The sequence below is a fragment of the Oncorhynchus keta genome, chromosome 25, assembly GCF_023373465.1.
Source record: "Oncorhynchus keta strain PuntledgeMale-10-30-2019 chromosome 25, Oket_V2, whole genome shotgun sequence".
Taxonomy (NCBI): domain Eukaryota; kingdom Metazoa; phylum Chordata; class Actinopteri; order Salmoniformes; family Salmonidae; genus Oncorhynchus; species Oncorhynchus keta.
Genome location: NC_068445.1, coordinates 2,422,465 through 2,442,808, shown reverse-complemented (window position 1 = coordinate 2,442,808; position 20,344 = coordinate 2,422,465). Strand labels below are relative to the sequence as shown.

At 45.7% G+C, this 20,344-nt stretch overlaps 1 protein-coding gene across 3 annotated transcripts in view; it reads left to right on the top strand.

Moving 5' to 3' along the window:
* adgrv1 (adhesion G protein-coupled receptor V1) overlaps nt 1–20,344 on the top strand; it is a 189,801-nt gene that overhangs the window by 103,561 nt on the left and 65,896 nt on the right. For all 3 annotated transcript variants that reach the window (XM_052478489.1, XM_052478488.1, XM_052478490.1), the window contains 3 exons: nt 459–598; nt 2,488–2,648; nt 3,026–3,126. In XM_052478489.1, the coding sequence (XP_052334449.1) occupies nt 459–598; nt 2,488–2,648; nt 3,026–3,126 (402 nt within the window). The remainder of the gene's footprint in view (nt 1–458; nt 599–2,487; nt 2,649–3,025; nt 3,127–20,344) is intronic.

Genomic DNA, 20,344 nt, shown 5'->3' with positions numbered 1-20,344 from the left:
AGCAATTAGGGTTAAGAGCATTGCTCAAGGGCACTTTGACAGATTGTTCAGCTGGTGGGCTGTAGGAGTCGAACCAGTGACCTTTCGGCTACTGGAATATGGGCTTAACCGATAGGCTTAATCTGGTCAAATTAAGGTAAATAAATGATCATCAAGTTATAGGAGAGTACTATGGTATTACAGGTCAGGATGTTTTTGTCCGAATGTAACTTTTGTGCTGGTCAGAAACAGCAGGGGGCGATGTTGTCCACTGAGGCTCTGTCCTTGGTTTCTGCCAGTTGGTCTTTAGAGCTAAAACCAAATAGATGTTGCCCATAATAACTGTAGACACATATCTAGGGTCAGCTTACCTTCCCCCAATCCTTAATATTGGTCAATATTGGGGAAAATCCCAATCAGCATTTGGGGGGCAACTTCATCCTGCTCTGTACTGTAATGGTGTTTCTCTTGTTGTGTAGGTTTTCTCCGCCAGCCTGCAGGGCCGTGGGTCACGGCCCCTGAATAAGAGTGACGAGGTGGTGTACCGTATTCACACCCCTGGGCCAAGGGTCAAACCTGGACAGTCCCTGTGTCTTCTGTGGAACCAGGCTGCTGAGAGGTACTGTACTCTGTACCCACCTGATGCCCTCAAACCCCCTACTATGTAGCTCTGTAGTGTGTTAATATCTGATATACTGTATATATATTATATATACCTCACATGCGACCCGTACTAAGACTATTATTATTATATTATATTACTATGCTGTTAGGCTATTAACACTTGTATCTTACTCCATTTAACATTATAGTAAAACCATGTGCAATCAAGTGTTATGCTTTTGGCTGACTAAGATCAAGAAATGGTCATGAGAAGCCAATGCAGAATGAAGAAGTATTATTTAATAACTTGGTCAAATGAATGGATTCAAATACAAGGAAATACTGGCACTGACATAGAAATCACAATCTAGGCATACAGACAAACCATGAACTAATCGGGGCGGCAGGGGAGCCTAGTGGTTAGAGCGTTGGACTAGTAACCGAAAGGTTGCCAGATCGAATCCCCGAGCTGAATGTAAAAAATCTGTCGTTCTGCCCCTGAATAGGCAGTTAACCTACTGTTCCTAGGGCCGCCATTGAAAATAAGAATTTGTTCTTAACTGACTTTGCTAGTAAAATAAAGGCAAAAAAAAGAAAGGATAAGAAACAGAAGGAATTTTGTTCTATTTATAACATATATACACCCTTGAATCAAATTATAAAATAGTAACCTGATCACCCAGGCCCAATCTCCACAGGATGTCACAGCATCTAGACCAATGCAAATAAGAAACAGTGTCGTCAAGTTCTCCTCAGGGGACACGTTTCAGATACATACTGGATGCAATTGTCACTAACATTTCAATAGTCAGTCCTTTAAAAAAAAAGGGGGGGGGGCATATGGCTCCAAAATCATTGTCATGTTCCTGGGCCATTTGCCGGGAAGACCCAGAGGTGACAGGACAGAGAGCACAAAGTTAGGGCTGAGCCTACAGCTCTACCACAACAAACAGAGCCTTCATATTATTCTTTTTTTTTTTTCATGAATCCCCCAAAACTGATATTTCTCTTAGTCTCTGTCGCTATCCTAAACTTGAGCCCATATAATAAAGTGGTGTGTGACTGAAATTACTATTCTATTTTGGACACAACCATTTAGGTGAGTAAAAGGGTCCCCCTTCTGCCCAGCTCTGCTCTGAAGGGGTGAACCTCACACGTAAGAGTCCGCCTCTAGCAGAGAGGTCAGGGGTCAGGCCCTGTCCAGCCAGGACCTCTTTCCAGCCATGGATGAATTGCCCCCCTCTGGGTTGTCCCAGCCTCATCTGTGATGACTGCAAGAGTTCAGTGTGTTCTGTTCCGAGTTCCCGAACATTCCCGCCCATCAGAAGTGTGTTTGAAAAGACATTCCAGAGGAGGCCCGGCGTGGGACTCTTGGCTAAACAGCCTGTAACAGGACGCAGATTTCTCCGGTTCGGTTTGTTCCATGGAGCAGCTGTCTCAAAGATCCGTCTCCCAGATAACCAACCAGATGTGTGTGTGTGTGTGTGTGTGTGAGAGAGATTCAACCTTGCATCACTGCACTAATGACAGGTCCAATAATGCCCATCATAGACTTCACAGTCATTTAATCACTAGGACTGTCACAGTGTTTCTTAGATTAATTTCCGTGAGTTGTCAAGTAAATCTCAGAATCCCCTATGCCTGTCACTCGGAAAGTAAATTAGCTCAGCTTCATTTTAAACTGAAACAAATATGAATTCTGTCCTCCTGTCTTGTCATACTTGCCACCCGTTGAAATATTCTGAATCCGTTAACATATCTGCGAGTTGGCACATCGGAGCACTTAAAGAAGCAGAGACACTACACAGCTGGATGTTTCAACGGGATTCAATCACTTCATATGAACTTCCTGCCTAAGCCTGGCTACTAACTGTAATGATGCCTCTCCTTCTCCCTTTCCTGTAGCTGGCTGTCAGACGGGCAGTTCTGCAGGGTAGTGGAGGACAGTGGGAACTATGTGGAGTGTGCCTGCTCCCACCTGTCTGTGTACACGGCCCACGCCCAGATGGCCGCCTTGGCCTCCTACAACGAGGCCTTCTACGCCTCAGGCTTCATCTGCATCTCAGGTACCGTATGGATGGCGAGTCTCTTTAGGTCTTCTTTCAGTCCACCCTTTCCTTTATATCGCTCTTTCTTTCTCTCTTCCTTTCTCCTTATCCTCCTCATATCTCTCTGCCCCATTTCCTCTATATATTTCTTTCTTGCCTTTCATGTCTCCATTCTCTCTCTCTCTCTCTCTCTCTCTCTCTCTCTCTCTCTCTTCTCTCTCTCTCTCTCTCTCTTCTCTCTCTCTTTCTCTCTCTCTTTCTCTCTTTCTGTCCTCCATTACTTCCCACCCTGTTGTTTATGTCCTACAAGTATTTTTAATCCAGTTAAAAAACATGATGTGGGGTTTTATGTCCAATATGGAATGATACAGAATATCTTATTGTCTGATCCTCAGGTTTCGCCTTGGCCATCGTATCCCACCTGCTGTGTTCCCGCTTCCCCATGTTTGCTGCCAAATTGCTCACCCACATGATGATGGGCTGCCTTGGTACCCAGGTATGAGGACCACCCCCGTATTGTCACCTCGCTGAATCTCCACAAAACACAGACAAGTCTTCCTCGATCCACAATGATGTTCCGATGCATCTATTCTAGGCATAGGGCTTTTGAGTGGCTCAAACATAACCATTTTTGTCCTACTCTGACTGGGTGTAAGTGAGCTGATTAGCACGTTTTGACAGTTTGGGTAGATTTAGACAGATGAGGAACCTTTGAAAATGATTATAGAAGCATCCACCTCTATGCAGATCAATTTGCCTTGCTCTATAGGTCAGCAGCCCCCTCTACTCAAACACACACACACACACACACACAAACGCATGCTTGCAGGCATGCACACACACACACACACACACACACACACACACACACACACACACACACACACACACACACACACACATCAACAGGCACTGCAGAATTGTGCACAGGGCCTCCACAACCTTGCTGGCTAAGCCGTTAGCCCTGACAACAAAACAATCCTCCAGCGCCCTTTCCCATAAAAACCATGGCTTCCGTTAACCGTTAGAGCGGTGAAAGAGAAATGTGGCCGGTGGGGGGCTACCACGGAGGAGTGTCCTCAGCTCCTTCGGACCTTTGAGTGGGAGTGGGAATTTTCCACTGATCCCCAGTGCCTGACAGAAAAACACAGAGCCCCTACTAAACCTGTCTCTCCATGGGGCTAAATACCCCGGGCACACTGATTTTATTGCTAAGTGGAGCCCCTGAACCTAAAAGGTTTGGGATGGAAAATTCCGTTCTGTCTTTTTCAGATACTGTACTGTACGCTGAGACCCGGGTAGGTAGGTAGGTAGGTATGTGTAGGGGATGTGTGTGTCCTGTTGGGCTGTTCAGTCTTTATGGTCAAGTCCTGGTTGAAGGCTTGGTAGGTTTGTGTGCCCGTCATAGCAGAAGGTCTACTTGATTGTGTCCATGGTGTGGGCTTCTTTATTTTTGGGGGGTAACTGTACGCATATTCTGTTCAATTCATTGTACTTGCAAACCCATACAAACAAAGTCAAAATGTTAATGTCTCAAGCAACCAAAAGGACATGTCCTGGGTTTGCCACTGGTAAATTGCTGAGCTGAATTGTTTCCCTAAGGTGTGAAAACAGAAAAAAGACAGGTCAATGGGACATCCATCTTCCCAGAACTAGCAGTCCCCTTCTTTGACACTGTGCGGTGACACAGTTGAAGGGTTCATCGAGGGGTTCACACTCAGCACTACGGTTCTGTTTAGCCAGTTTTATGGAGCAACATTTGATTTGATTTGAAATGGGATTGAAACTCCTAAATCAGGTCAAGCGGTTGCTCCACCGTGTACATTTCTGTCACATATATATATATATAAACGTTTGTGGACACCCCTTCAAATTAGTGGATTCAGCTATTTCAGCCACACCCGTTGCTGACAGGTGTATAAAATCAAGCAAACAGCCATGCAATCTCCATAGACAAACATTGGAAGAAGAATGGCTTTACTGAAGAGCTCAGTGACTTTCAATGTGGCACCGTCATAGGATGCCACCTTTACAACAAGTCAGTATGTCAAATGTCTGCCCTACTAGAGCTGCCCTGGTTAACTGTAAGTGCTGTTATTGTGGAAACGTCTAAGAGCAACAATGGCTCAGCCGCAAATTGGTAGGCCACACAAGCTCACAGAACGGGACCGCTGAGTGCTGAAGCACGTAGCTCATGAAAATCGCCATTGCAGCACTCCCTACCGAGTTCCAAACTGCCTCTGGAAGCAACGTCAGCGCAATAACTGTTCGTCGGGAGCTTCATGAAGTGGGTTTCCATGGCCGAGCAGCCTCACACAAGCCTAAGATCACCATGCGCAATGCCAAGCGTCGGCTGGAGTGGTGCCAAGCTCGCCTCCATTGGACGCTTCACTATCTGGCAGTCCGACCGACAAATCTGGATTTGGCGGATGCCAGGAAAACGCTACCCGCCCTAATATATAGTGCCAACTGTGAAGTTTGGCTGAGGAGGAAAAATGGTCTGGGGTTGTTTTTCATGGTTCGGGCTAGGCCCCTTAGTTCCAGTGAAGGGAAATCTTAACGCTACAGCATACAATGACATTCTAGACGATTCTATGCTTCCCACTTTGTGGCAACAGTTTGGGGAAGGCCCTTTCCTGTTTCAGCATGACAATGCCCCCGTGCGTGCACAAAGCGAGGTCTCTACAGCAATGGTTTGTCAAGATCGGTGTGGGAGAACTTGACTGGCCTGCACAGAGCCCTGACCTCAAACCCATCGAGCATCTTTGGGATGAATTGGAACGCCGACTGCAAACCAGGCCTAATCGCTCAGCATCATTGCCCGACCTCACTCATTTGTTTCACACTTTTTTGGTGACTCCAGTATGTGACTCCATGTTTGTTATTTCATAGTTTTGATGTCTTCACTATTATTCTACAATGTAGAAAATGGTAAAAAATAAAGAAAAACCCTTGAATGAGTAGGTGTGTCCAAACGTTTGACTGGTACTGTACCTACATGTATACGTCGTACATACTGTGCACATCCTATGCGGCTGGCAGATGGCTAGGCTCAGGGGCCAGGGTTGAGGGTTCATCCTCTTTACGGTGTTCTCTGAGGTGCCAGCTGATGCTCCAGACTGTGGTATCAGGCCGGGCCAGAGGAGTATCTCCCTCTGTGTAATTACTCACTGACACAACCCTTTGCACCGGGGAAATTAAAAGTGCCTCCGTGATTGATTCTCACTACTCCAGCAGTGGCAAGCACATTCCTCCACCTTTTTATTCTCCCGCCCCCTTACCCTCTCTCTTTCAATATCTCACCCCGCTTTCTCATTTTCTCCCCCCTCTTTCATTGTCACCCCCCTCTAAGATGTGTGCAATCTGTTCTGGAGGCCCGATTTGCATGACTTTCATTGAGAGTTGTGAGTCTGGGAGTAAGTCTAGATAATGCCTCTCCTGTTGAGGAGAGGCATTTTATGACCTAAAGTCTCTTGCTTTTCGCTCTCTCTCCCTCTTTTCGCTCTGTCTGATTTGTGGTGTTTTGCGTTTGGGTCATGATGACTACCTAGGAGATGACATCTGACGGTGTTCTATCGGTCAAACAGATGAGGGTTTAGCTGGAGCATGTCAACCCTCTTTTTGTGGGGGATTGTTGAGCCCGAAATCTCATTTCCGACACAAATGGCATTGGGATGAGGAGAGAACAAGGTTGTCTCTGATGGTGACATCATTCTCATCAGCAAACCATCAGCTTTCCCCTGCTGCCGCTATCAGTCCGATATCTGCACAGCACTCATTTTTACACCTTAACAGCCGAGCTCCGGGAATTTTGTACAGATCAAATCACAATTTAAAGTCGCAACACACTTTACAGACAGAAAAAAAGATCAGATAAGCTAGAACAGCATGAACTGTGTTCTGTAGTATGGCGCCACGTAAAACGCTTGCATAGTAAAATAAAGAGAATGTAGCCATGAAGCATTTAATGCCCTTAACCAACTGATCTGAAGAGATATATGTTGGACACAACTCCATTGTGTCCTCCTCCCAGAGCGCTAAGAACCTTGGCGTGATCCTGGACAACACCCTGACGTTCTCAACTAACATCAAGGCGGTGTCCCGTTCCTGTAGGTTCATGCTCTACAACATCCGCAGAGTACGACCCTGCCTCACAAGGATCCTAATCCAGGCACTTGTCATCTCCCGTCTTGATTACTGCAACTATGTTGGCTGGGCTCCCTGCCTGTGCCATTAAACCCCTACAACTCATCCAGAACGCCGCAGCCCGTCTGGTGTTCAACCTTCCCAAGTTCTCTCACGTCACCCCGCTCCTCCGCTCTCTCCACTGGCTTCCAGTTGAAGCTCGCATCCGCTACAAGACCATGGTGCTCGCCTACGGAGCTGTGAGGGGAACGGCACCTCAGTACCTCCAGGCTCTGATCAGGCCCTACACCCAAACAAGGGCACTGCGTTCATCCACCTCTGGCCTGCTCGCCTCCCTACCACTGAGGAAGTACAGTTCCCGCTCAGCCCAGTCAAAACTGTTCGCTGCTCTGGCCCCCAATGGTGGAACAAACTCCCTCACGACGCCAGGACAGCGGAGTCAATCACCACCTTCCGGAGACACCTGAAACCCCACCTCTTCAAGGAATACCTAGGATAGGGTAAGTAAGGGTAGGTAATCCTTCTCCCCCCCAACAAGATTTAGATGCAAGTGGCTGTTCCACTGGTTGTCATAAGGTGTATGCACCAATTTGTAAGTCGCTCTGGATAAGAGCGTCTGCTAAATGACTTAAATGTAAATGTAAATATGTTAGATTGATTGATTTAATATTCAAGATTAACAGTTTATTGTCCCAAGCTGCGCACCGTAGCAAAGGAGACATATTAAGTAATACGGTGGGGTCGCATTGTCCCATGTGTTCCTTTTGGCCATATAATCAGGTCTGGTCACTCTTTTACTCTGGTTGGCTCAGGCAGGGGGTCAACTGGGGTGCACCAACCAACTGACCTGGGGGACGTGGGGAGGCTGTTCATAGGGTGCAGAGAGAGGACAGTCAGTGGTGTGGACATCAGACCCCCCCTGGGGGTGAGGAGTGATCTGTCTACTCCGCCACCTCCAGGGAGAGAGGGGTGACCTGGCCTTTCTCTGTGATTCACTGGTGCGCTGTCCGCCCGGGTGGTGGCAGACACGCAACGCCACACTCTGAAAAGCCCTCCCCAACAGCAAGACAACAGAAGATTGTGTGGAGTGGAAATGTACCCGGTGCTGCAGCTCACCTGGCCGCATGTGTGTCAACCACGTTAGGGCTCTTCATACGAGCGGCAATAACGCACATTTGCCCTGGGCAATCAGAGAGGGGCCGCCATAAAGGACTTTAAGGATTAAGGGCAGCGCTGGAGCTGTGTGTGTGTGTGTGTGTGTGTGTGTGTGTGTGTGTGTGTGTGTGTGTGTGTGTGTGTGTGTGTGTGTGTGTGTGTGTGTGTGTGTGTGTGTGTGTGTGTGTGTGTGTGTGTGTGTGTGTGTGTGTGTGTGTGTGTGTGTGTGTGTCATCCTGTCAGTATGTGTGAGCTACGGGCATGTAACCACACTGGAGGCTGGAGAAATTCGACTTGGCCCCTAAGACCCTCACAAACCTCTACAGATGCACCATTGAGAGCATCCTGTCAGGCTGTATCACAGCCCGGTACGGCAATTGCACCGTCCGCTACTGCAGGGCTCACCAGAGGGTGGTGCGGTCAGCCCAATGCATCACCAGTGGCACACTGCCTGCCCTCCAGGAAATCTATAGTACCCAGTGTCACAGGAAGGCAAAGAAGATCATCAAGGACCTCAGCCACCCGAGCCATGGCCTGCTCACCCCGCTACCATCTACATATGCATCCAAGCTGGGACCGAGAGATAGCCTGCTACCACCCAGTACTCTACTCTTAGAGACTGCTGCCCTATGTAAATAGTAATTGAACAGTGGTCACTTTAATAATGTTTACATACTGTTTTACCCACTTTAAATGTATACAATATACTGTATTCTAGTCATGGCTCATCCTATATTACTACTGCTGTTCAAACTTGTTCTATTCAAATGGTCTATACTGTCTTTACGCACAATTTGATATATACATGAAAACTATAAAATAACAAAATAGTTTAAAAAAAGAAAGAAAAAACCTTGAATGAGTGGGCGTGTCCAAACCTTTGACCTTCCCTTTATCCACATTTTGTTACATTTACATCCTTATTCTGAAATGGATTAAATAAAATAAAAAAATCTATCTACACACAGTACCCCACAATGACAAAGCGAAAACAGGTTTTTAGAAATGTTTGCAAATGTTTTAAACTTAAAGAACAGAAATACCTTATTTATATTAGTATTCATAAACTTTACAATGAGACTCGAAATTGAGCTCAAGTGCATCCTGTTTCCATTGATCATCCTTGAGATGTTTCTACAACTTGACTGGAGTCCACCTGTGCTAAATTCAATTGATTGGACATGATTTGGAAAGGCACACACTTTTCTATATATAGTCCCGCATTTGACAGTGCATGTCAGAGCAAAAACCAAGCCATGAGGTTGAAGGAATTGTCCGTAGAGCTCAGATTGTGTCCAGGCACAGATCTAGGGAAGAGTACCAAAAGATTTCTGCAGCATTGAAGGTCCCCAAGAACACAGTGGCCTCCATCATTCTTAAATGGAAGAAGTTTAGAACCTCCAAGACTCTTCCTAGAGCAGGCCGCCCAGCCAAACTGAGCAATCAGGGGAGAAGGGCCTTGGTCAGGGAGGTGAGCAAGAACCCAATGGCCACTCTGACAGAGCTCCAGAGTTCCTTAGTGGGGATGGGAGAAACTTCCAGAAGGACAACCATCTCTGCAGCACTCCACCAATCAGGCCTTTATGGTAGAGTGGCCTGACGAAAGCCACTCCTCAGTAAAAGGCACATAACAGCCCGCTTGGAGTTTGCCAAAAGGCACTTAAAGGACTATCAGACCATGAGAAACAAGATTCTCTGGTCTGATGAAACCAAGATTGAACTTTTTTTTTAATGCCAAGTGTCACTTCTGGAGGAAACCTGGCACCATCCCCTCGGTGAAGCATGGTGGTGGTAGCATCATGCGGTGGGGATGTGTTTCAGCAGCAGGGATTGGGAGACTAGTTAGGATCAAGGGAACGATGAACGGAGCAAAGTGCAGAGAGATCCTTGATGAAAACCTACTCCAGAGAACCCAGGACCTTAGAGTACTGGGACTAAGGTTCACCTTCCAACAGGACAACGACCCTAAGCAGACAGCCAAGACAATGCAGGAGTGGCTTCAGGACAAGTCCCTGAATGTCCTTGACTTGAACCCGAACGAACATCTCTGGAGAGACCTGACAGAGCTTGAGAGGATCTGCGGAGTTGAATGGGAGAAACTCCACATATACAGGTCTGCCAAACTTGTAGCGTCATACCCAACAAAACTTGAGGCTGTGATCGCTGCCTAAGGTGCTTCTACAAAGTACTGAGTAAAGGGTCTGAATACTTATGTAAATGGGATATTACAGATGATTATTTTTTATACATTTGCTAAATATTTTTTTATTTTAAATTTTTGCTTTGTTAATTTGGGGTTATTGTGTGTAGATTGATGGGGGGGCTATTTTAATCCATTTTAAAAATAAGGCTGTAATGTAACAAAATGTGGAAAACATCAAGGGGTCTGAATGCTTTCTGAATGCGCTGTATCAATATTTATAATCTTGTCTTTGACATTGCTCGTTTTTATATTTCTTAGTTTCTTTATTTTTCTGGATTGTGTATAGTGTTTTTTTGCTAGGTGTTACTGCACTGTTGGAGCTAACACAAGCATTTCGCTGCACCTGTGATAACATCTCCAAATCTGTGTACGCGACCTATAAACGCTGATTTGATACACACACACACACACACTGATGCACATGCAGAAACGTATTTGCCCAAACAAAAACATGAGCAACCATTAAAATGTGTGTAAACACAAACATACAATCAACCAAAATGTGACGTCCCAACTCATAAGTCACCCACCGACACAAACACACTTCCTCCCAAACATTCGCATAAGCATTTTTCCAGCAACAGCACTTTGTTCTTGCATTTCCTTTTAACCTCTCACAACCGCTGGCAGTTTGTCATCGAATTCATATGGTTCTCTCGTGTCTTCAATAGCTGTTTTGTCTTACACCTGAACAAAAAAACAAAAAAACGATCACCTCAGAGAGAGGTCTCTATCTTGACTTTATATGTGCATGTTTATCCAGACAGTTGAGCGGTTAGGGCAACTAGATGTATCCTAGCTTACATAACTCCTCTCTGTGGTGAATTTGCAACTCACAGTTTCTCATTTATCAACCCGAGGCTAGCATATCAGCCCTGTCGCGTTCTGGCTCGGCTCAGAGCATGTGAAACGTACAACCTTTCTCTCTCCCTCTGACCAAATTGAATATATTATCGGTCCCAAACTAATGGTATTTGTAGGTAGAAGTGTTCTTACTGCAATTCTTCTCGCTGGTTGAGGTCGTAGAGGCACGCGTTACATAATCGCATATGCAATCGAAGTTCACCTTCTGACCCACAGAATCAAACGTGTATTTTTTTTAACCTGATGTAACAGATAATAACTATGGTGGATTGTGTTCCTCAGCAGTGATATGTGGTGCGTTATGTATGTATGGGACAGGCCTGTTTCCATAGTCCCTTGCTGAGATGTCGGGGACATCACTATTGTGCGAGTGGGGATGGTGGGTCTTCGGGAGTATTATATATGTGGCATTGTAGGCATGTTCTTTATCTCAGGGCCTGACAACCTGGCCCCTGTGTGTGTGTGTTTTTGGTTTTACTATCCTTGTGGGTAACAGAAGTCCTCACAAGGATAGTAAAACAAGGAAAATTTGCACAAGTGGGGACATTTCACCAGTCCCCACGAGGAAAAATAGTATTTTAGGTTCAGGGTGATTGTTAGGATTTGGACTTTGACGTTAAGGTTACGGTTTGGGGTTGGGGGGAAAATAGAATTTTGAATCGGAATCAATTGCTTGACCCCCACAAGGATAGTAAAACAAACATTTCTGTCTTCCACTGTGACTTTCTGGAAGTATCTTGCTCTCAGTTCACACACACTCTGATGTTTATCCCAACGGTCAGGAGGTGTTTAGGTGACCGTAGTTGTGAGTAATACAGGATATCCTGTCGTTCTGGGACAGGGTCCAGCAGTGTGCACTCCGCTCCGCTCGCCTCTGCTGCCCAGAGGAACTCAGAGAGAGAGAGAGAGAAAAAAAATGGGGGGGGGCTCAGAGCCCCCCAGGGATTTGAGATAAAATCACTCTCTGCACTCAGGGCGGACAAGGTAGTTGCTTAACAGCAGGACCTGACCCTGTTTACTTTGTTAGAACAACTTAAGGAAAACATTGTGCTCATAGCAGTGGCACATTGGGTCTGCTTCTCGTTAGGCAGGTCACAGTAAAACAATAAGGCGTGTGACGTGTGGCTGACGTCAGAAAGCCTCCTCACAAGGCCTGTGTTATTGTCAGAGGCCCGTCTGGAGGGGGTGGGGTGTGAGAAAGTCGGGAGAGGAAGAGATGCTGGCGCTCACTCCACTCCACTCCTCGATTCCCCCCGAAAAGTCCCTTTCTGATCGGAGTGCCATGGGTTTTCAGTAGGACCTTGACAGGTTTTCTCCTTGAAAACAATTTTATTTGGAGTTGCTCCCACTTGCTAGTAGACATGAAATGATGATGGTAGTGTGCTCAGTGCTACTCTATACTATTCAGTGGAGGGAGGCTCTTCACCTTTCTGCTAATCCTAGCCTAATGACGCCATGCCATGGTGTAATGCAACCGAGGCCTCAGCCAGCAGGACAGGAAGGGATTGGATGGAGATGAGGAGGGCCCCTAGAGGGGGTCACATTACGCCCCACTGGAAGGTTACTGTCTCCTTCTCTCTTAATCCATCTCTTTCTCTCTTACTCAACATACTCCTTTCCTACCCCCATCAGCAATACCTCTTCTCCATGACATCTCTCTCTCCCTCAGGGCAGGATCTGATTTGTCATTTTAGACTATGCCCCTTTGCCCCAGCAGACGAGGTCATTCTCAGATGTATTTATTTTTTCACCAACGGGGGGGGGGGGCTTGCCTACTGATTGTGACCCCAAAAACAGAAGCACAGGTGGCCTTGAACATTCCCCCTCTTTCCAGAAAAAGCTTTGCAAACAGAGGCAGGAGGCCGGCCTTTCTCCCGCATCTGACTCAGTTCTGCGGCCACGTGGACTGACTGCACCACCATGCGTGTGAAAAGGTGTAAATGAAGCCTTTTCCAATTCAATCTCCTGTCTTACTCCTTACTATTTAATTGTAGTGACAACACATTTTTTTGTATCACTCTTCACCCCCTCCCCCCTCCATCTCTCTGGTGTCGTCGGGGGGGTGACTGGGGGGACGGATGGCTCTGGTTGGCACTGCTCTCTCCATCAGTCCATCTGTGCTGTATCTTCTGGGCTGAGCAGGGCCATCAGTGCCCTAGAGTTATGGATCCGTCCTGAACCTCTCCTCAGTTCCCAGCCACCCACAGCGCTGAGCACATTAGAAAAGGGAAATGGCACCGCTGCTGATAAACTCCGTTTACTGAGCCAATTGCAGCAACCCTCCCTAGCTCTATATCAGGGGTGTTCATTGTTGGTCCTGGAGGGACAAAACACTTCTGTTTTTTCATCCTCTCTTAATCGGGAACTGATTCAGACCTGGGAAACCAGGTGAGTGCAATTAACGACCAGGTAGAAACAAAAACCAGAAGTCTTTTGGCCCTCCAGGACTGGAATTGAGCATCCCTGCTCTAGACGAACTGCACCCCCCTACCTACCCAAACCCGATAACGCTGTACACTTCTTATCACTGCGGGACCTCCCCCCACGTCTAATACCGTATTATGCATAGAGGAACATCCCGTAGTTTAAACTGCGCAACCTTCATAACTAAAGGCCCCCCCCAAAAAAATCTTGAAAGATCATATGCGTTCTGAGTTGGGCAACTCCAAACAACTTCTCTGTATTGCCAAACATTAGACACACAAGAATAAGTAATAGAGGAAGAGACGAGGTGAAAGTAACATCTCAATCCTTCTTGTACTAAACTGTATTCTCCCTGCCACAAACTATACCTCGGCTGGTCTAGTTCTACTTCCACCATAGGTGCTGGCAGTGGCGTGTGTTCATGGACGCCAGGGGAAACCAGGCTTCACTAGAAAATGTACCAAGAAAGTAAGAAAAACATATACAAAATAATGTTTCGCTGTGTTTCATGAATTTCCTTCAATTCGCAAGAGGCTGAATATATCTCACCGGAGATAAGGCATGCAAGCAAACGAAACAATGTCTCAGTATGTTTATCCGGATTCTGTCTGGTCAAAAACAGTTTGACAATGTTGTCGCCCGTAGCGTTCAACGCAAGGAAAGCCAGCGAGCATTTGGCCTCCCTTGGTCATTACATTTTTTTTTTAAAATAGCCAATCAGCCTTGAACTAAACTGAGTGAGCACAGCTGTGAATTTATTTATTTTATTTCACCTTTATTTAACCAGGTAGGCAAGTTGAGAACAAGTTCTCATTTACAATTGCTACCTGGCCAAGATAAAGCAAAGCAGTTTGAATGGTCCTGGCGCACCCAAAAGAGTGTCAAGGGAAGCCAGTCTAGATTTGGCTTCATACCATTGACAGAAAAAATATGCATTTTTTGGAGTTGAACAAGTTTTAGTTAAACTGTTTACTGGAATTCCCAATGGGTACCCTTATCTGCTATATATACATTGAATCATTGTATAAGCGCACAGGGCGAGACCCAGGTTCAAACACGGGAGGCAGATGATTTGAGTCTTTGATATTTATTATAATCCAAGGGGCAGGCAAGAGAATGGTTGTGGACAGGCAAAAGATCACAACAAAGTCAGAGTCCAGGAGGTACAGGGTGGCAGGCAGGCTCGAGGTCAGGGCAGGCAAGGTTCAAAACCGGGAGGACGAGCAAAAACAGAGAAAAGGAAAAGCAGGAGCACGGATTAACAGTCTGGTTGACTTGACAAAACAAGACGAACAGGGACTAATGAGGAAGACAGGTGACACCTGGAGGTGGGTGGAGACAATCACAAAGACAGGTGAAACAGATCAGGGCATGACACATTGTCTCACATTCGACCACACTCGGCACAGCGAGAAGAGGACTGGCCACCCCTCAGAGCCTGGTTCCTCTCTAGGTTCCCCCCTTTCTAGGGAGTTTTCCCTAGCCACCAAGCTTCTACATCTGCATTGCTTGCTGTTTGGGGTTTTAGGCTGGGTTTCTGTATAAGAACTTTGTGACATCTACTGATGTAAAAAGGGCTTTATAAAAAATATTTGATTGATTGATATACACAGAGTGAACACCTGCTCTTTCCATGACATAGACTGAGCAGGTGAAGCCTTGAGAGAATTGTAACCTGCATTGTGCATGTGTACCATTCAGAGAGTGAATGGGCAAGACAAAATATTTCAGTGCCTTTGAACTGGGTATGGCAGTAGGTGCCAGGCGCACCAGTTTGTGTGTCAAGAAATGCACCGCCGGTGGGTTTTTCACACTCAACCGTTTCCCGTGTCTTTCAAGAATGGTCCACCACCCAAAGGACATCCAGCCAACTTGACACAACTGTCAGAAGCATTGGAGTCAACATGGGCCAGCATCCCTGTGGAACGCTTTCGACACCTTGTAGAGTCCACGCCCCGACGAATTGAGGCTGTTCTGAGGGCAAGATTGGGTGCAAACTCAATATTAGGAGAATGTTCCTAATATTTTGTACACTCAGTGTACATTGACATTGTAATCTAAAAAATGACTTCATAATAAGATAATACATCAGTGCATTAACACGTATCTACGTACAACATGTTTGGTTGGACAGCAAATGAACTTTAAAGCCATTTTTATCTTTGTTTTTATAAGCTGTTTGTGTTTCAGTTGAATAAACAGGGCAGGGTCTGATGTGTCATTATGAGTGTGTTTCCAACTCTCCCCTGGTTTAGACTATGCCCCTCTGGCCCAGCAGACGAGATCCCTCTCTGATTTTTCATTTCACCGACGAGATAGGCTTGCCTAATGATGCTGACCCCAAAAACAGAAGGGCCAGTTGCCTTGAACTGCCCCCCCCCCCCCTTCCAGAAAAAGCTCTGCAAACAGAGGCGGGAGGCCCTTTCTCTCACATAGTGCGGCCACGTGGACTGTGATTCTTTGTGTTACCAACGAGGGAGGTTTGCCCAATGAGGGTGAACCCAAAAAGAGGTGCTTGCGGCCTTGAACTTTCCCCCTCTTTCCAGAATAAGCTCTGCAAACAGAGGCTATTTGGAATGACTTGACCACCATGGATTAGCAGCACTGACTGTGGCTCTTCCCCACGGAACTAACCACATCATAACTACATTATTACAGCGTTCACAGGTGGAATCTGACTGTAAAATGCGCCAAAGGTGAGAGACAGTTTTGAGGTCAACAGAGTTTGCAGTCATTTCTTTCAACGTTTTTAAGCATTACTTTGATGTTTAGAGTTTAGACTTCCAACATTGGCCATGACAGCTGGTGGCTTTGCTCAGCTTTCCCCAGCAGCCTTATCTATCGTCAAATTCGTGGTAGCCTACGATCCCACATCCTATAAGACCTTTCTACCTGTGCTGTAGATTTGCAGGTTTGTGTTTTATAAAGTCAGACTTGTATAATGCTGCTGCTATGTACACAGTCATGTGGTTTTAGGGTTCTACTTCTGAACAATGTTGTTGGTCTAAGCGTTTATTTATTAATTGTCAACTCATTGCCTGATAAACATGAGAGGACCCTTGAACTGTCTGACTGGTCCACTGCTCTATTTTTGGAAGCCGGGTTGTGTTTGCGGCCCTAAATCTGTTTCAGACTGAACTTTGGAAGGTGAGACGGGAAAACTCACGGTCAACCTACTGGTTTGGCTTGCTTGATACATTATATATACAAAAGTATCTGGACACCCCTTCAAATGAGTGGATTTGTCTATTTAGGCCACACGCATTGCTGACACGTATATAAAATCGAGCACACAGCCATGCAATCTCCATAGACAAACATTGGCAGTAGAGTGGCCTTCTTGAAGACCTCAGTGACCTTTAACGTAGCACCGTCATATAGGATGCCACCTTTCCAACAAGTCACTTCGTCAAATGTCTGCCCTGCTACAGTAGAGCTGCTCCGGTCAACTGTAAGTGCTGTTATTGTGAAGTGGAAACATCTAGGAGCAACATGATCTTCATGAAATGGGTTTCCATGGCCGAACAGCCACACACACGCCACCATGCGCTTGTGTTGGCTGGAGTGGTGTAAAGCTCGTCACCATTGGACTCTGGAGCAGTGGAAACGCATTCTCTGGAGTGAAGGATCACGCTTCACCATCTGGCAGTCCAATGGATGAATCTGGGTTTGGCAGATGCCAGAAGAACACTACCAGCCTGAATGCATAGTGTCAACTGTGAAAGTGAAAGGCAATGTTAATTCTACAGCAAACAATGACATTCTAGACGATTCTGTGCTTCCCACTTTGTGGCAACAGTTTGGGGAAGGCCCTTTCCTGTTTCAGCATGACAATGCCCCCGTGCACAAAGCGGGGTCCATACAGAAATGGTTTGTCAAGATTGGTGTGTTAGAACTTGACTGGCCTGCACAGAGCCCTGACCTCAACCCCATCGAACACCTTTGGGATGAATTGGAACGCTGATTACGAGCCTGGCCTTATCGCCCAACGTCAGTGCCTGACCTCACTAATGCTCTTGTGGCTGAATGGAAGTAAGTCCCTGCAGCCATGTTCCAAGCTTCCCAGAAGAGTGGAGGCTGTTATAGCAGCAAAGGGTGGACCAACTCCATATTAACGCCCATGATTTTGGAATGAGCAGGTGCCCACATCCTGCTGGTCATGTAGTGTGTGTTTGATTGGTTGATTTGTTTGTTTACTTGGAATAACGGTGGTATTGCGTGGCTCTTGCATATAGCTTCCCACCACAGCCTCTTACTTGGATGATAAACTATTTGTTGATACCTCAGTATTGATGATAGTTAAGACGAATCTAGGCCATTAAGTAAGGTCAAATTGAGCGTTGTTTGACAGAGTATATGTCTTTCTTGGTCGGTCGACGCTGAAGAGGCCCTGCTCCGTTTACCACCTTGTTGTCAAGTGGTATCGTTTGCTTTTTCTGAACCGTAACAATGCTGAGATGAGACAAGTGTAACGTTAAAGAACGACATTGTGCATCGTGCTGGCACAATGGTGTGCAAGCACAAAATACAAAAAGGAGAAAATAAACATTTCCTGGAAGAGCTAGGATGTGCTGCTGAGTGGATAGGGGAAGTTAACAATGAAATGTCCCTAATTAAACATGGCCCTGTCTATATTCAAACCTTTTGTCCTTAGTATAACAGCAACCATTCTGCCCAGACTAGTTGAACACAATCAGTCTGCCCGGTCATAGGCCTTTGTTTAGGTTAACACTAGTTGGAGGAGTGTTTGGACAGAATCTGACTTCATCTGTGGAGTCGAGGATGAGGGTTACCATAACAACGCACCGAAGAGCACAGTCACACACCAGTGGAGGCTGGTGGGAGGAGCTATAGGAGGATGGGCTGATTTGTAATAAAACATGTGGTTTCCATTCCATTCTAACCATTACAATGAGCCCGTCCTCCTATAGCTTCTCCCGACAGCCTCCACTGACCCACACGCATATTGTTCTCTGACTGTGCCACTCAATAAAGAACGGTATCTCCAGCTGCTTTTCCTGTCTGTCATTTCTCACTCTGTCCTGTTGGGGTCACTCTCCATCCATGGTCAGAACATGGATGGAGAGTGATCAATAGTTGCCAAGAGCCCTACTGTTACTTAATGACTGCACATATTTTTAGTGCACACTAATAAATGGCAAGGCTCTGCTCCAAAGAGAAACGGTTTAAGCTCCCGGCTCTGTTTTGTTGAACTAATTTGCCAGTGTTTTGGGGCCTCATTTTATAACCGTTGCATATAATTGACATTAAATATCTGTGTGCACCATTTATGAAAAGACTGCACGCACAAAACTATTGAGATTTATAAACTTGGCGCACGCCTGTTTCCCATTATAAGTCAGACCTATCATAAAGTGTGCGCGCGTGAAAAACGCCCATCATTCAGCCTTATATGGTGACAATAACGCCCTTATTTGCTGTATACTTTGGAAGTATTGGCATTATGCCAACACAGTATCTAACCTAAAGGAAACAGCAATGGCGAACTTGAGCAAATGTCTTTGGAGGTGTTGGCAGAATGGTTTCTTTTGCAATGGCATTTGCTGTGTTTGAATGTTTCTGAAAGACAGAAACAATGGCAGATTGTTGTGGGCGTGTAAAACAGATCGTTTGAATGCAATAATGTTTTGCATTCACATTTGAACTAACCTAAACATTCTACACTGCACGTGAATTCTGAAACATAGTCTACGCTGAAGAAAGATAATGAACACTATCGTACTCAAAGTGGTAGCCTACGCACTTCAATGCAAAATATAAACTGTCTGTTCACCTGTTAAATTCTACCGTGTGTTGTAAAACACGCTTCCCTGTCGGATGCACAGAGCAAATACTTGAAATTACAATAGCCTATATAATAGGCACAATTAAATGCGCATAGTCATTTGTTATATGGCTACTCCGAGAATATGAAATCATCATGGCCAGATAAGGTGATGATCATGGAAATGAAATAAATAAGAAGAAATCATATATTCCACATTTGTGCTCGGCTACTACAACTAGACTACTATTGTCTTCTTGCAATGCAGTACTACAACCACTCGAAACGGTGCTTTACGCGTGGTCTAAAGTTTTGCAGGAGGACAAGCACATTCTCAAGTCAGGCTCAGTTTGAATAAATGTCCAACTTTGGCATGAAAACTGGCACCTCCAGGAACACCCTGGAGGTTGAACGCTGCAAACAGCTGTCCAACACTCAAGCAGTCTCGACCATCTGCAGCCGTGCACCGCTATAGACAAGTGCAGCTTCACAATTCCAGTGTTCAAAAGCAATGTGATGTTGCTAGGTAACAATTTCCTCCTGAAATCTTGATGACATTAATCTGAAACTGACGGACATGGTGGTCTAGTGGCCGAAAACAGCTGACAAAGGGAATCAGTATTGGTCTGTGTGGACAGCAGGACTCAACATTAAGTGCTCAACCTGATCTGGCTCACCACATATGGATCGATCCACTCACTGATGAATGCAGTGGTATCAGAGTATCAGGACAGTTAAAGGGGATCCCTCATCGTCAATGGGCCATTATACAGTAATAAAGCGCCCACGGCTAATTAGACAGGATCATGATATCAGGCAGGGATGTCATGCATTATCTATGCATAGTCACTTTAATAACTCTACCTACATGTACATATTACCTCAATTACCTGGTGCCCCCACACATTGACTCTGTCCGTTACCCCCTGTATATAGTCTCGCTATTGTTATTTTACTGCTGCTGTTTAATTACGTGTTCCTTTTATTTCTTATTCTTGTTCGTAGTTTTTAAACTGCATTGTTGGTTAAGGGCTTGTAAGTAAGCATTTCACTGTAAGGTGAAATGAAATCTACACCTGTTGTATTGTGTTGCATGTGACTAATACAATTTGATTTGATTTGATGATCCAGTAATGT